General features: G+C 41.7%; 1 protein-coding gene across 1 annotated transcript in view; it reads left to right on the forward strand.

Annotated features, from left to right (window-relative positions):
* The window catches only part of PRRC1 (proline rich coiled-coil 1), a 181,651-nt gene that overhangs the window by 45,738 nt on the left and 121,888 nt on the right, over positions 1-14,025 (forward strand). Inside the window, exon 2 of the mRNA XM_069227286.1 lies at positions 687-1,163. Within this exon, the coding sequence (XP_069083387.1) occupies positions 857-1,163 (307 nt within the window). The 5' untranslated portion in view covers positions 687-856. The remainder of the gene's footprint in view (positions 1-686; positions 1,164-14,025) is intronic.

Genomic DNA, 14,025 nt, shown 5'->3' on the forward strand with positions numbered 1-14,025 from the left:
TCCGCCAGAGGGGGATTACAACCCTGTTCTCCAGCAGCAGTTTCATGGCGGTACCACAGCTGTGAAAATTCTGGCAGAGAACGGGTGCAGGGGGCCTCCCGCACTGCCTATGCACTTGGCATGGGCAGTGCGCGGGCCCTCCTGGCCAGCACCCTTGCTATGTTCACTGTTTGCTATGCAGACAGTGAACATTGAGAGGATGCTGGTGCACCCTGAAGGCTACAGCATTGCAGTTGGCTCGACTATGAGCCGGAGACAGTGCTGTAGCCTGTTTCCCACTAGGCCAGCGAGCGGATACTCGGGTTTCCGCCTGCTGACCTAGCGGGAAACGCTTAATAGGGCCGGCGGGGAGTTAGCCTGTGTGGTGGCAGCCTCCTAGTTGGAAGTTCGGTGGACCGTAAAAAACTGTCCGCCGAACTCATAATAACCCCCATAGTCTTTATTTATTATTATTTTTTTTATTTTTATATGTAGTATACACTTTACTGTGTCGTTTCTGCTTATGCTGCAAAGAGAAGATTAAGTGTACATCAGTGAGATGTATTTGGTTTATACATCAAGATTTTAAAATAAGTGTGCTAGACAACCAGTTTTACTAAGTACAGCGTTATTTGGGACGTGTGTTGATTTGATGTTTTTCCCACATTTTGAGTGTAATTTAAATGTTTTTCTGATTTTTCTTTTAGTTCTATCCACCCCCCTTTCCGTTCCCGTTGCATCCGCTGTTCAGCCCTTGCCACAACCAGTCTTCTCAACTCATTCTACCCTTCCTCCAGTGAAAACCACTCCACTGCCATTTGTAGGTCCTCCGGTTGTGACCAGCAGTCCTCCGCCTCCTTCTGCCCATGTACCTTTTATGTCTCCTCGAGCCATGATGAGCAGCCCGCCACCTCCTGTCACCTCTCTGCAGTTTGGATCTCCTCATGCCTTGGCGAGTGACGCTCACCCTTCAGTGACTGCAGCTTTCAGCAGCCCAATGCCAGCATTCACACGTTCTGGACCTCCTCTGAATACTACACCAGCTCCTATTCTTTCTGCACCTCCTACAGGGCCTCCAGTTTCTGGGTTTTCAATGTCTTCATCTTATGACATTACAAGAGGCCACGCTGGTCGAGCTCCACAAACTCCTCTGATGCCGTCATTTTCTGCACCACCAGTTACAGGTACTATTCCCTTTTCACTAGTCTGATTGCTGACATTCTGTTATGCTATAAGAAAAGAGTTGTTATTAGAAAGCAGAATTGGCGTATTTATTATAATTGAGTTGGGACAAATATGTAAATCATGGATGTGCTGGAGCTTTTTTATTTTATTAATTTACGTTGAGGAGACAAACGTGTTTTACGAAAATTAAAAACAATGTAGAGAACATTAAGTGATAAACACCTGTGCATTAATGGTGGAAATTGCAGAAACCTATAGTACCTTAGTTGACTGCGTGGGTCATTAGTATGCATGTTACAAAGTGCAACAACATGCAAAAAAGTACAATTCGTCATTGGGTTTTATTTACTTCCTAAAAATCATACTACAGGAGAAGGTATAGCAGAAGAGCCCACCCGGGACTAAGCTTTTATCAGTTCCGTCTCCAGACCCAGATTCACTAGCATAACTTGAAAGTTTCACAAAAGAATGTTGAAGGATGTAATCCTTTCCATGCTTTCAGCCATTTGCCCATGGAAATTATTTCTTTGTGGAGCTTGAGTTTTGTTTTTCTTTTCTTTTTTGGTTTATTCGATTTAACAACACTGTTCCAGTCATTGATAATTAAAAACTAACTTTTATAAGCAAGCAAAGCAAACTTGCATTTTTGTGCATTAAAAATGCAGACGGATCACTGAAAACCTAATTTTGTATGGAAATAGGCGCTCAAGTAAAAAGGGGTTTTTATTCAAACTCTGGACTGAGGCTAATTCATTTTAAGCCTTCACCGAGAATGTCAAACATTCAGTGTTCCATTTTATTTGTAACATGTTAATTATTTATATTGTCTTGAGTTTTGCTTATTAAATGCACACCTTCATTATTGCGGAATGAAATGTCCTGTGTCTTTAGTCCATGTTGGGTTGGAGAAAAGTCACTTCCATGTCTGTGGGGAGCAAGGCCCCTACTTTGAATTCTCTCATAGACTATTGACGCCCTTCACCTATGTCAGCACACATGGCAATCATGCATGTACACTGAGCAAATTCTGTGATATCGATTGAGAACCAGTGTGGAACTTTGCAGTCACAGGGGTTCTCCTTTTGACAAGTGAAAATACTGTTACTCAGTGGGCTGTAAAGGACTGACCGTCATGGCAGTGAAATGATTGTAGTAGCAGGGCAGGCCTTTTTCCACTTGCTCCTTGCTATCAGCTACTCACGTGTTGTTTCTTTTTTTTTTTTTATACTGCCAGTCCACTACAACAAGGTCAGTCTCCCATCCATGTAGTGCTATTTGCATATATAAAGGATGCATTTGGCTGTGGCCACACCGGTTCCGTTTTGTATGAGGCATGCCTTAATGGTGTAGGAAGAGCAATATGGCAGATGTACCTTGCAGGAAAACTCCTTCCTCTCACCCGAACATTCCAGGGATTCTTTATAGTGGCTCAGACTGAGTAGTGTTTAGGAATGAGGGTCAGGGAAACTTTGAAGCTGGGGCGCTTCCTTTTGCCCCTTCTGGCTCACTATTGTGTGTGAGAAGATAGCTCTTACTGGCTGACAAGTTAAGTAGGCAGCATCCCTTGCCTTTGTGCTAATGTTCTTTGACTAGACAGCTGCTTTACTGTGCAAGAGCCACATTGGATGCATCCTTGCATCAAGAAGAGGCTACTTAGGAGAGCAGATGGCTGCAAAAGACTCTAGGCAAGGTGAATTGTCGTCGCTACTGCAACAGGAGAGGAGACCCACAGCAAGAGTAAGGTCTGATGGCTCTGGCATGGCTCCTAAATACAGGTGACATCAACAGCTGAAGCTTAGGGAATCCCTGGACTCAACAGGATGAGAGTTCTGCTGTGTAATGATGTAATGTAGAGCAGAGAAATGTCCTAACAAACGTCATGTATCAAGAAAAGGCCAGCAGAGGAGTGTCACTGTTTTTACCAAGGGTGGACAGTTTTGTGAATGAGCCCCTGGAACACCCAAGCAACTAGATCTCCAGGATCACAAGCAGCATGTCTCCCAGTGCACCTCCTTCTGATTGGTGCTGGCACTGCCACAACATATGAATGGTGATTGCTGGTGCTGAAACGGGAGGCACAATGCCCATCTGCTGAGCTAAGGGAAGACCACCTCATCCCTGTTTAGTGTACGGTGCAGGACACACACCACCCAAAGTGGTTTCCGCTTCTGCCAACCAGTGATGTTCACAGGTGCTGTTTCCTAGAAGAACTTAACGAATTCTGCACGGACAGTAAGGTACTGGTGGCATTGTACCCTTAATATTGTGGGGTAATGTTGCATATTAAAATTGACATGCTAGATTAGTATTGTCGATCTGAGTTGTGGTTGAATAAGCTTCACTTTGATATACTCAAAAAAGGGTGTAAGGTTGCATATCATTTTTGGGGAGAATTTGAACTCTAGCAAATGTCAGTTGCCTTTCTCCTACAAAGATTCTAAACACTGTCACAGGGCCCAGGGTCAGTCTTCTTTACCCTTAACAACTGTCCTGAAATTTCTGTGGGTACCGCCCCAGTAGTACCACAGATGAATGCCCTCTGTTGATTGTGTTTAGTATTTTAAATTATGTGCAAAGTAGCATTATAGTACTTTTTTCTCTAAACTAAAGAAGTGAACAGTTGTTCATTGATCGTCAGCTGATGCTTGTTGAGGTATCTCTAACCCTACTCCACCTCCCTGCGTATGTCCCCGGCTGCTTGGATTCACTACCCTGAGAGTCAATGACGAAAGGGGTTAGTTGGTGATCTTTGTGGGTCCAATAGTAACGTTAAGAACATAAAGACCAGAGGTAAAAAGCTCTGATTCACTCGAGCTCAGTAACCCCTGACTCCCCCGGGACTCTCAAATGAGTTCTCATGGTCACACAATGTGAATAATTTGAAAAGCCTGGCAAAGGCTAGAACTATCAAACAAAAGCATTTACATGGATAAGTTAACCTAAAAAATAAAAATAAAAAAAACTCTCGCTGTGTTTTGAATAACATAATCGCACTAAAGCGTTCCAGTGTTTCTCAGCCACTGCCTTTTTTGAGGAAATTACATTTTATTAGCGTATAAGCACAAACAAAATCAACATCTAGTGTAAACCTTAAGAGTGACCTGTGTGAGTTTTTAAAATGCTATATAAATAAGTGCCTGTGTTACGTACCAAATCCATCTTTGGTACTTCTATTGCACTTGTGGCACATTTCATAGTACCAGGGACTCGAGGGTTGGTAATTGTCCCAGCTGTATTCATTGCAGTTTTATCAGATATGTCATTTGGGACATGTCGCAATCACCTGATTTTTGGAGACCTTATCTTCCTGTATAAGAAAAATAAACCCTAATTCATCCTATACTGATTACTGACGGTTGCGTCCTTAGTAATTAAAGTGGAAACATTCAGTTTCCACTCCCACCACATAGGCTTTTCAGCAGACTTGAGATCGCTTGTAAACTGGCTTTTTGTCTGACATTACTAACACTTTTAACTTTTCATTTGAGCAGTGAATCAATTGCTTTGATGTCTTGAGAGAGACTTTATTGCTGGTTTGTCCTGATGATGGTTCATTGCATTAGTTGCAATCTGAACTGAAACATCTCGGCTCTAGTCTAGAATTTTCAATACATGTGAACAAATACACTTTCCTTTGATAATGAGTAAAATATCTTGCTGAGACCAGTTCTTTCTGTATTATTGTATATTTGTTTAAAGCAACGTTGTTGTACATTCTCACTTTTGCTTTACCAATGTGATCATTGTGTATTGTTATGTTTTTGTAATAAAATGAGTTGAGCTGTGTTGCTGTCTTGTTCATAGTGGAGTGGAATTCTGAAATTGGTTTCTTTTTTTTAATGAATTTCTACAGGAATTGTGTTGTCTTTATCCATAATTTAGCAAAGTAATTCTTAGATTGATTCGCAAAAAGCTCCTTGGGAACCATGTGTTTGTGTAGCTATAGTTAAGTAAGTGTTTCCATAGGAAGAATATTTTTTGTTTTTGCTGATAATTTGAGCAGTTTGACAAATTTACATGAAACGGTCGAAGAAAATGTTCCTCTACCTCCTCTTGTTCCTGAAAAGTTTTGTGCAGATCTGAGAAGAACATGGAGGGTGGGTTCCCATAATGTTGATTTTCCTTGTTAATTTCCATAGGATATTTTGCTCTGAGATACAGAAAAACAGCTGAACAAATTTACACCAAATTGGCATAAAGTTAAAACTTTACTTCAAGAGGGTGCTTTTTTGTGTTTGGGTGCAAATGTGGTCAGCTGTTTTTGAGAAAATCGTGTTTAAAGTGGTGCTTGTGGTGGGCATAAAGTAGTTTTAAAACTAGCAATATTGGGACAGTTAGTCCTCCAGGAGGTCTGTGGTACTAAATATTTTTTATTTAAAAAAAGCAGGGCTCTCTGATTGGCTGAGGGAGCGGTAACAAGATCTTCTTTTACAATAAAAGCATAAAGAAAAAAGAAACTAACTAAATATAACAAAACTCAGTGACTTTATACGTAGGTGTTAAAAAAAAAGCCTAATAAGTTTAAAATGTAAAACCAAATACATTTAAAAAAGCAAATACATTTAAAAGCCAAGGTTTAATAATCAAATAAGTCTAAAAAACAGAAAAAAGTTAAATTGACCAGTTATATGTTACTGAGCAAATTATACCTACGGCTTGCACTTCTTATGACCTCATATATTAAATAAATCTTAGTATCTCAAATTACATCATTGATACCTCAAATTCCATCATTAACATCATACGATCACTGTGACACCATCCTATAGGATTTATGGACTCCGAGTAGTTCAACATGCTACACCAGTTGTCAATTTTCCATTCACCTTAATGGAATTGCCATCTTTAAGGCTTTACGTGAGCCTCAATTTTAAGCCAAGAAGCTGACAGGTATACATGTGCCACTGAAAACACACTTTAGTCAGGCCCAATGGACAACCATCTGTATTTCAGTAAAATGCACTATACTCGTTTCTGAGATGGGCACAATGGCACACAATTTTAGAGACATTCTTACAACACCAGTATGAGATAAACCATCTTAGTTGGCCACATGTATATTTTGTATTATACTTCAATCTGCAGTGTTTCATAAAAGTTCTAGACATAAACTTCCTTATCTTATAAACATCCTTGCTACAAAGATTTTTCTTTCAATAGCACTGTATTTCAAATTTTTAACATAGGCATGTGCCCAGATATCCACCGGTGGACAATCTATTGTCAACAGCAGCTCTGGGCTTTTGCATAAATTTCTTGGAACATGCTTTAGCTAAAAACACAAAACACAACCTACCTTCAATCATGCCTCTGCACCCAAATCAAAATCATCAGCCTTTACTTTACTGAAACCCAGAGAGTCCTTCTTGTGTATGTCCGCAGATCAAAAAAAACAAAAAACTAGCTTCAACCGCCATTGTGCAGGCTATGTGATTTGGTGGAATTGGCTGCCTGGTGGGAGGTTAGGTGTGTTGCTTGGCCGGTGCAAGACTTTACTGTCAACCCACAACTGTGTGGGTTGGCTCCTCCACGAGAAGTTGGGTGTAGTGTTGTCATCATTGATGTCATTTAGCATGTGCTGAGTGGTGTAGTATGTGAGGTCATAAGCAGTGCATGGTGGGGGCGCAAATTATAGTTAGGTTACTATAACTGGTGAATATCCGTGGTATTTTGGTTTTTAAATCTAAGTTCTTAACTTCATATGTATCACAGTCCTGTTAAAAGTCGCAAGGAAGCCCAAAGAATTAACTAGACTGCATATGTAAAGTTTCAGATTTACTACATGAACTGAAAGACACATTTATGGTCACATGCTAATGGGAACCTATAAACAAATACTTAACAAATAGAATGAAGTTAATCTACATAAGTTTTCTTTGCATGGTCTCTGGATCACAAAATAAAAGTGGCCCAACAAAAACCATCTTTCTTATGGGTCCTTGTGCAACGAAATAAAAAATTTACCTAGCAATGAGCTACAAAAGTACTTTATGGAGGGCATAATAATTGGCCATTAGGGGAAAAATAATCTTAATTTTTTAAAACAAAAATGATTGGATGCCGTTAACGTGGCCTAATGTAGCAAAATCCTACTAAAAGTATCAAGGAAACCCAAAAAATAAATTAGACTGCGAAGGTTATTTTCAGAATTACTACATGGACAGCTAAAAGACAAACACATTTATGGTCACCTGATTATGTAAACAAAATACATAACAAATATATGAAATATGAAATCACATTAAGTCGCATTGCCACTCTGTAGTTATAGTTAGTATTCCCAAAGGTTAATATTCCTCAGATATTAGCTCCCTAATAACTTTCCACCCATTTGACGAATCGCCACAAAACTTTCCAGACCATTGTATACCACTCTATAAACGTCTACCACACTTCGTGGCATTCTGCAACATTCTACTGCACTCTATCCCTGTAAACTTCACTGTCTAACTCTATACTCCACTCTGTACTCGTACACTCCAACGTACTCCAATGTACAACACACTCTTGCACTATACAACTTTCCTATACGACACAGCACTCCACACTACTGTACAAGACCCCAGTTCATTGCAGTTTGCTACCTATGCTATGCAAGTACACGCCACTCTATGCTACTCTACTCTACAACACACTCACACACTATTGTACTTTATTCCATACTGTTACACCACTCTACTCAAATCTACTCCACTGTATGAGACTTTACCTCATTCTATGCAACTATACAACAATCCACTCTACGCAGCTACACTGTTTCACACACTATCAACTCCACTCTCCACCACTTTGTGCCACTCTCCACCACTTTGTGCCACTCTCCACCACTTTACTTCTGTCTATACCCCTTCATTGTACTCTACAATACTCTACCATCCTTTAGTCCACTATACAACACTGTACGCAGCTGTATTCCACTGCACCCCATTTTACTCCCCTCTACTAACACAGTACTCCACACTACGCCACTGTATGCCACTCCACTGTGCCACTCAATGCCGTTATACTCTATAACACAGTATGCCAATACACTGTACCACACTCTACAGCAGAGTGACATACAACAAGCTGCTTTTTTGTAGAGTGGAGTGGTGTACAGAACAGTGTTGTAGTCTACATCACTTTCCAATACTGTACAAAACTCCACTACACTCTGTTGTACAACACAGTACTCCAGTGTATATTTTACTCAACTGTATGCTATGCAGCTCCACTCCACTGTACTCAGTGCCACTATATTTTGACACGCCACTCCACTCTGACACTTTATGCCACTCTACACTACCCCACTCCAGTGTACTCCACTCTACTACACTTTATCCCACTCTATGCCAGTGAGATATACTCTGCTGTACCATGCTCCACTTTTTGATAGTCTTTCACTGTATGCAACTCCACTCTACCCCACTGTATTACACTGTGACACAACAAAACGCCACTCAACATCTTTCTGCAATACACCACTCTACCTTGACACTCTCCTCCACTGTACTGTACAAAACTCTACTTGACAATATTCCACTTAGAGAGTTTTAGAGTAGGGTGAAGCAGTGTCAACTTCACTGTGACAGTATGTGACAACCTACTCTACTCTTTGTCATGCCATTCTAGTCTACAGTACTTAATTCCACTATGAGACACCATGCCACTAAACTAAATAACAATTTACTACACTGTACAATATGCTACTGCACATTACTCTACTCTATTCCAGTCTACAATATTAAACTCTGACAATATACTTTACAACACTCGCCTCCACTGTATTGTACAACAATCCACATAATTCTCCACTGGTGACACTGCACTCTATAATTTGAAACACATTATTTATTAAAAAATTTCAAAAAATGAAACGAAGGATAAAGCTGAGTTATAGTTAGGAAAACTTACTTTCCATGTACAAATCAAGTTTAATCTGCACAAATTTGAAAAATTCTAAAGGAATTGGTTATAACTTTCATTTACGATTTATCCACAACCTTCAAAATATTATACGTAACAGACCTTATTACATACTCTTTTCAGCTCACTAACCAGACAGCACAGCATATAACTTGCCACTCTACCATGCACTGTGTTCTCACAAATGATACTCCTCTGTACAACATTACACAGTATGAGACTCACCGTCACTCTACTGCACAATTCTACACTCAAAAACACTGAACTATTACACTACTCCAATTAACTCTACTCTGCTTCTACACTCTACAACACTCTGCCACACTGTGTGCCACTCTGCTCAATGACACTCCACCACACTCCATTTCATGACACTCCAGTTGACAACACTCCTCTGTACCACACTCCGCTCTACTGTTCAACATACCACTACACTGTACAACATGCTGCTCCACTCTTATACTCCACAATATGACATACCACGCCAGTCCAGTGTATAACCCTTTAATCCACTGTATGCTGTGTCACGCCACTCGACTACACTCTATTACACTCTACAATACTCCACTCTGCAACACACTGACCTGTACTACATTCCATTTTACGTCCCACTTATCAGTGACATTCCACACTGCGGTTTGAAACTGGAAACAGCCTTTACTATGCGGCCAGAACCACGCTGGCGGTAACCAAGCTTGCTGAGCCACGCATGTGTTTGTACCATGCAAACTCAGTATGCGTGGTTCAGGCACACAGCAGGAACAGCCAGGAGAGGGATGAAGTGGCCATGTAAGGGGGGCTTGGGCGGTTGGGGAGTAGAATTTTTAAGGACAGGGTGGGGTTGGAGGGCGTGGGGGGAGCGGAGGAGGCAATTTTTGGGGGTGGGATTTTTTTTTTTAAGGGGTCAGTGTTAGGGCTCAGGGTGAGGGAGGCCTGGGTAGTTTTAGGATGGGGCAAGGTAGGTTTTAGGGTTCGGGGTGGGGCGGTTAGGGGAAGTTTTAAGACAGGGCAAGATAGGTTTTAGGGGTCGGGTTAGTTTTTAGGACAGGGTGGTGTAGGTTTTAGGGTTCGGGGGTAGAGGGTCGGGTTAGTTTTAAGGGCAGAGCGGGGTTACTTCTAGTGCTCCGGGTGGGGGGGGTGTAGGACTCAGGGCAGGGGGTGGAAGTTTTAAGGGCAGGAGCATGGTGGATTGCAGAGTATGGTGTCGGGTGTAAAGGTGCAAAGTGGGGGACAATTTACCACACAATTTCTTTTTATTATTATTATTATATATTTTTTTTTTTTACCATACATGCTTTTACAACAATATTCATTGTAAAGCCATGGTATGTCAAAGACGCGGTCATTGTTGTGACCGCGTGCTTAAGACCTGCATGGTTCAGGCATGCTTGTTTCCATCATGCCACCAGTTGAAACACATTTTTATTAAAAAATAAAAATCCTCAATCTGCAATGCAAGAAAGAAAGGTTAAGGATAATTTATAGTTCGAATATATTATGTATTCTTTTCATACAAACCCGACTTTAAACACACAAACATTAAAATTGCAAAGTTCAAATTCTAACTTCAATTTATAATTTACCCCCCCCCCCAGTCAAATTACTACAAGTAGCGCACCTCCAAACAGTCTTGTCACCTCACTCGCCACACTACATTGTCTATAACTCATGCATTCTCATGCACTGTTTAAAGCCTTGCATGTGAAATTATATCATTCATAATTACTCTTATAGTTTCTCAAATGACATTGTCACCCATCACATGGGGGGGGGCGGGGTTGGTGCGTGAGTAGGTGTATTTTTTTTTCCACATTGTTCCTCGTGTTAGAATTTGGATCGCTAGTTGGCAGAGGTATGCACCCTGTCCAACTAGGGACCTAGTCAGGGTAAGTAACAACACAACCTAAAATATCCTGTGCTCACTTTCTGGTAGCTTGGCACAGAGCAGACAGGCCTAACTTAGAAGGTAATGTGTAAAGTACTTGTGCAGTAACTCCTACAGTAACTCAGTGAAAACACCACAAAAAGTACTCCACACCAGTTTAGGAAAATAAATAATATTTATCTGAATAGAATAAGACCAATAGAAGAAGAATCCAATATGAACAAGTCAAGATATCACTTTTTAGAAGTTTAGGAAAGTCTTAATCCATAGGAATCCAAGGTTGTATCTTTTTAGCACCTGGGATGCATCAACAATAATGATGCAGAGGGCCAAAGAGGAGGTGATGCATCGGAAAGTAAAGCAATGCATTGATATTTTTCGGCACAGCGGAGTTGGTGCATCAATTCTTTCCTCGCAGGCCAGGTGATGCATCGATTTCCTGGTGCACAGCCTTGGTCCTAACTGCAGTGCGGGGATATTTTGACTGCCAGGTACGATGTGTGGAAAATCCAAAACTTGCTGTGATAATGAAACAGGTGCTGCCTCGATCTGGTAGGCGATGCAGGGATTTTTCAGTCGCAAGACAGGCGCTACGTCAATTCTGCAAGCAGTGTGACGATTTTCCGGTGTGGTGGATTTTCTCTCTATGGTGAAGTTTTTGATGGCCCTGAGACTTGTTTAACAGGAGCTAAGCTCAGTCGAAGCCCTTGGACATCACTTGTAGGGGAAGACAAATTCCTTCTTTGCATCAGGGTGACAAGCAGGAGAGGAGTCCTTTGGGTAGCACAGTAGTCCCTCTGACAGAGTCCAGTTGTAGGTCCAAAAGTGTCTGATTATACAGACCCAGTATATATACCCAAATTTGTCTTCGAAGTGGAGGAAAACTTCAAAAAGAGGTTTTGCATCGCACCAGTTCCCCTTTCAACCCAGTCTTGTCAGCCAGGAGCTTTGTCACTCCTTTGTGTAAGTGCAGGCCATTGGCCTTTGACGTGTAATTGAGGGCCCCTCCACCTTTCCTGCCCAGGAAGACCCATCAGTATGCAGATGAATGGAGATGCAGCTGAGTTGTCGTGTGTTTATGGCTTTCTAGGTGGAATGCATAAGGGGAGCGGTCAACTAGCACAGACCAAACGTGGATTGGAGAGAGGCTGTTCTGCACAGAGAGCAATAAGTGCAGAGGCATGCCTACTTTCGAAAAGTGGCAAAAAAGTACATGTAAAAATGACAGCATTTGTAGGAATCTTAGATTTTAACATCACTCTCATTCATTATGAATAAACTATTCTGGTAGATGCTGGGTGCCATTTCCAGTCAGGGATCTTGTGACTAATGGGGGAGGGGGTTGTGTATGAGGGGTGGTACCTCAGGAAGGGTGTGCTTCTTGTGTGAATGACTAAATTCCTTTGTTACTGTGGGAGCATTTCACATTTGCCATAAGTATGTGTTCGTGCCTTAGATGCAAGTGTACTGAAGTTGTGGTCCTTAGGGATTCGTATATTAAGCAGTGGAATTCAGCAGCATTACTAACAGTCAATAAGTGAACAAGGAGGTAGACTGTGGACCTCCTTTGGTAACTGTGCATCAGTGTAATGTTCAAAGTGGTCTGTCGTCTGACTTGGCTTGAACCTTTTCCAAATAGCTTTGCCAGTCGGGTGGCTTGTCACAAGGTACACTACCAAGTTGCAGAACCGTAAGGCATATTGCTCGGCCATTATGCTGATGTGCAGGTCTCCGAGCCATGTATGAGTTTGGGGGGAAGAGTGGAGGGGGAGAGCTGAGGATTTTCAGTGACTGGCAATTCTTGGTTTAGCCAATACCATTGCTAGATCAATAACTTTTTTAATCGGTTTGCGAGCAAGTGTGCGGGAGGCGAGTCCTAATAAACCGTGCCCAATATCTGTTGGGATGCTGGTGCCCACCATATCTGTGTTGAAATGTCACTTCATCCCAGTATCTCTTTATTAGCAGGCAATCCCATTTCACATGAATGAAGTTTGTGGCAACGGGGGCAATGATCCGACGTTCCAGGGTACATCTTTGACAATCGTTCTGGGGTGAGGTATTTGTGATGTAGAAAGTTGAATTGTGTGTATTTGAATCTATAATGTATGGAAATCACTTAAGAAGTCTCCGGGCATTGCCTCCATTGCTTATAAGTTGTGGGGATATTTAAGGTCTTATCCCAGTAAGCGCATTGTGAAGTCAGTGGGGGTTCTCCGTTTTCACATATTGCGTCTGCAATATTTGAAGGGGTTGGGAGGTGCCCAGCTCATCATGAGTTTTCTGCCAAAGTACACAGAAAAGACGAGTGATGATAGCATATAGCAGGAAGGAGCCATGTGGGATTTTGTAGTCATCCACTAAATTTTCAAATATGTTGAGTATTTTGTTCGTCAACATATCACCCCAAGTAGTAATACCCACTTCCGTCCATGCAATTGTCAGTGCGTGCATGACTTGACAGCGATGCACGACCCATAGGGGAACTTCAGGGGCATAGAGAGGGGCTCTTTTCGATTTCCGTAAGTATTTTGTCCAACAGAGTTTGGCCATTTTCATCAGAGCATTGTCACCACTTCTGGGTAGCAGAGCCTCCAATCCCAGCATCCAGTTTAGTATTTGGGGTGATGCTGGTCCCCCTGATCCAGAATTCCAATTCTGTTGTATTTTGACCCGCTATCCAGCGCTTAGGCCATTGAAGTTGCACTGCTGCATAGTAGTTTTCGTAGTTTGGAGCCCCTAACCCACCACAGTCAACAGGGGCATATAATTTGGATAACACCACCCTCCTACGTCCTGAACCCCGGATTAATGTGGTAAGAATAATACTTGTCCTTAAAGATTCTTACGGGTAGCCACAACAGTATAGCCGAGAAAAAACTAAAGGAATCTAGGGAGTATCAGCATCTTGGAAATGGATACCTTCCCCACCGGGGAGAATGGTAAAGACATCCAGAATTGGAGCAAGGACTTTGCCTGCGCCAGAGATTTGCCTAAATTCCCCTCTGATGTCCTTATTTGAATGGTATACTTGCACCCCTAGATATTTAATGGTGGTGTGAGACCAGGGG

This window comes from Pleurodeles waltl, chromosome 1_1 (assembly GCF_031143425.1).
Source record: "Pleurodeles waltl isolate 20211129_DDA chromosome 1_1, aPleWal1.hap1.20221129, whole genome shotgun sequence".
NCBI lineage: Eukaryota > Metazoa > Chordata > Amphibia > Caudata > Salamandridae > Pleurodeles > Pleurodeles waltl.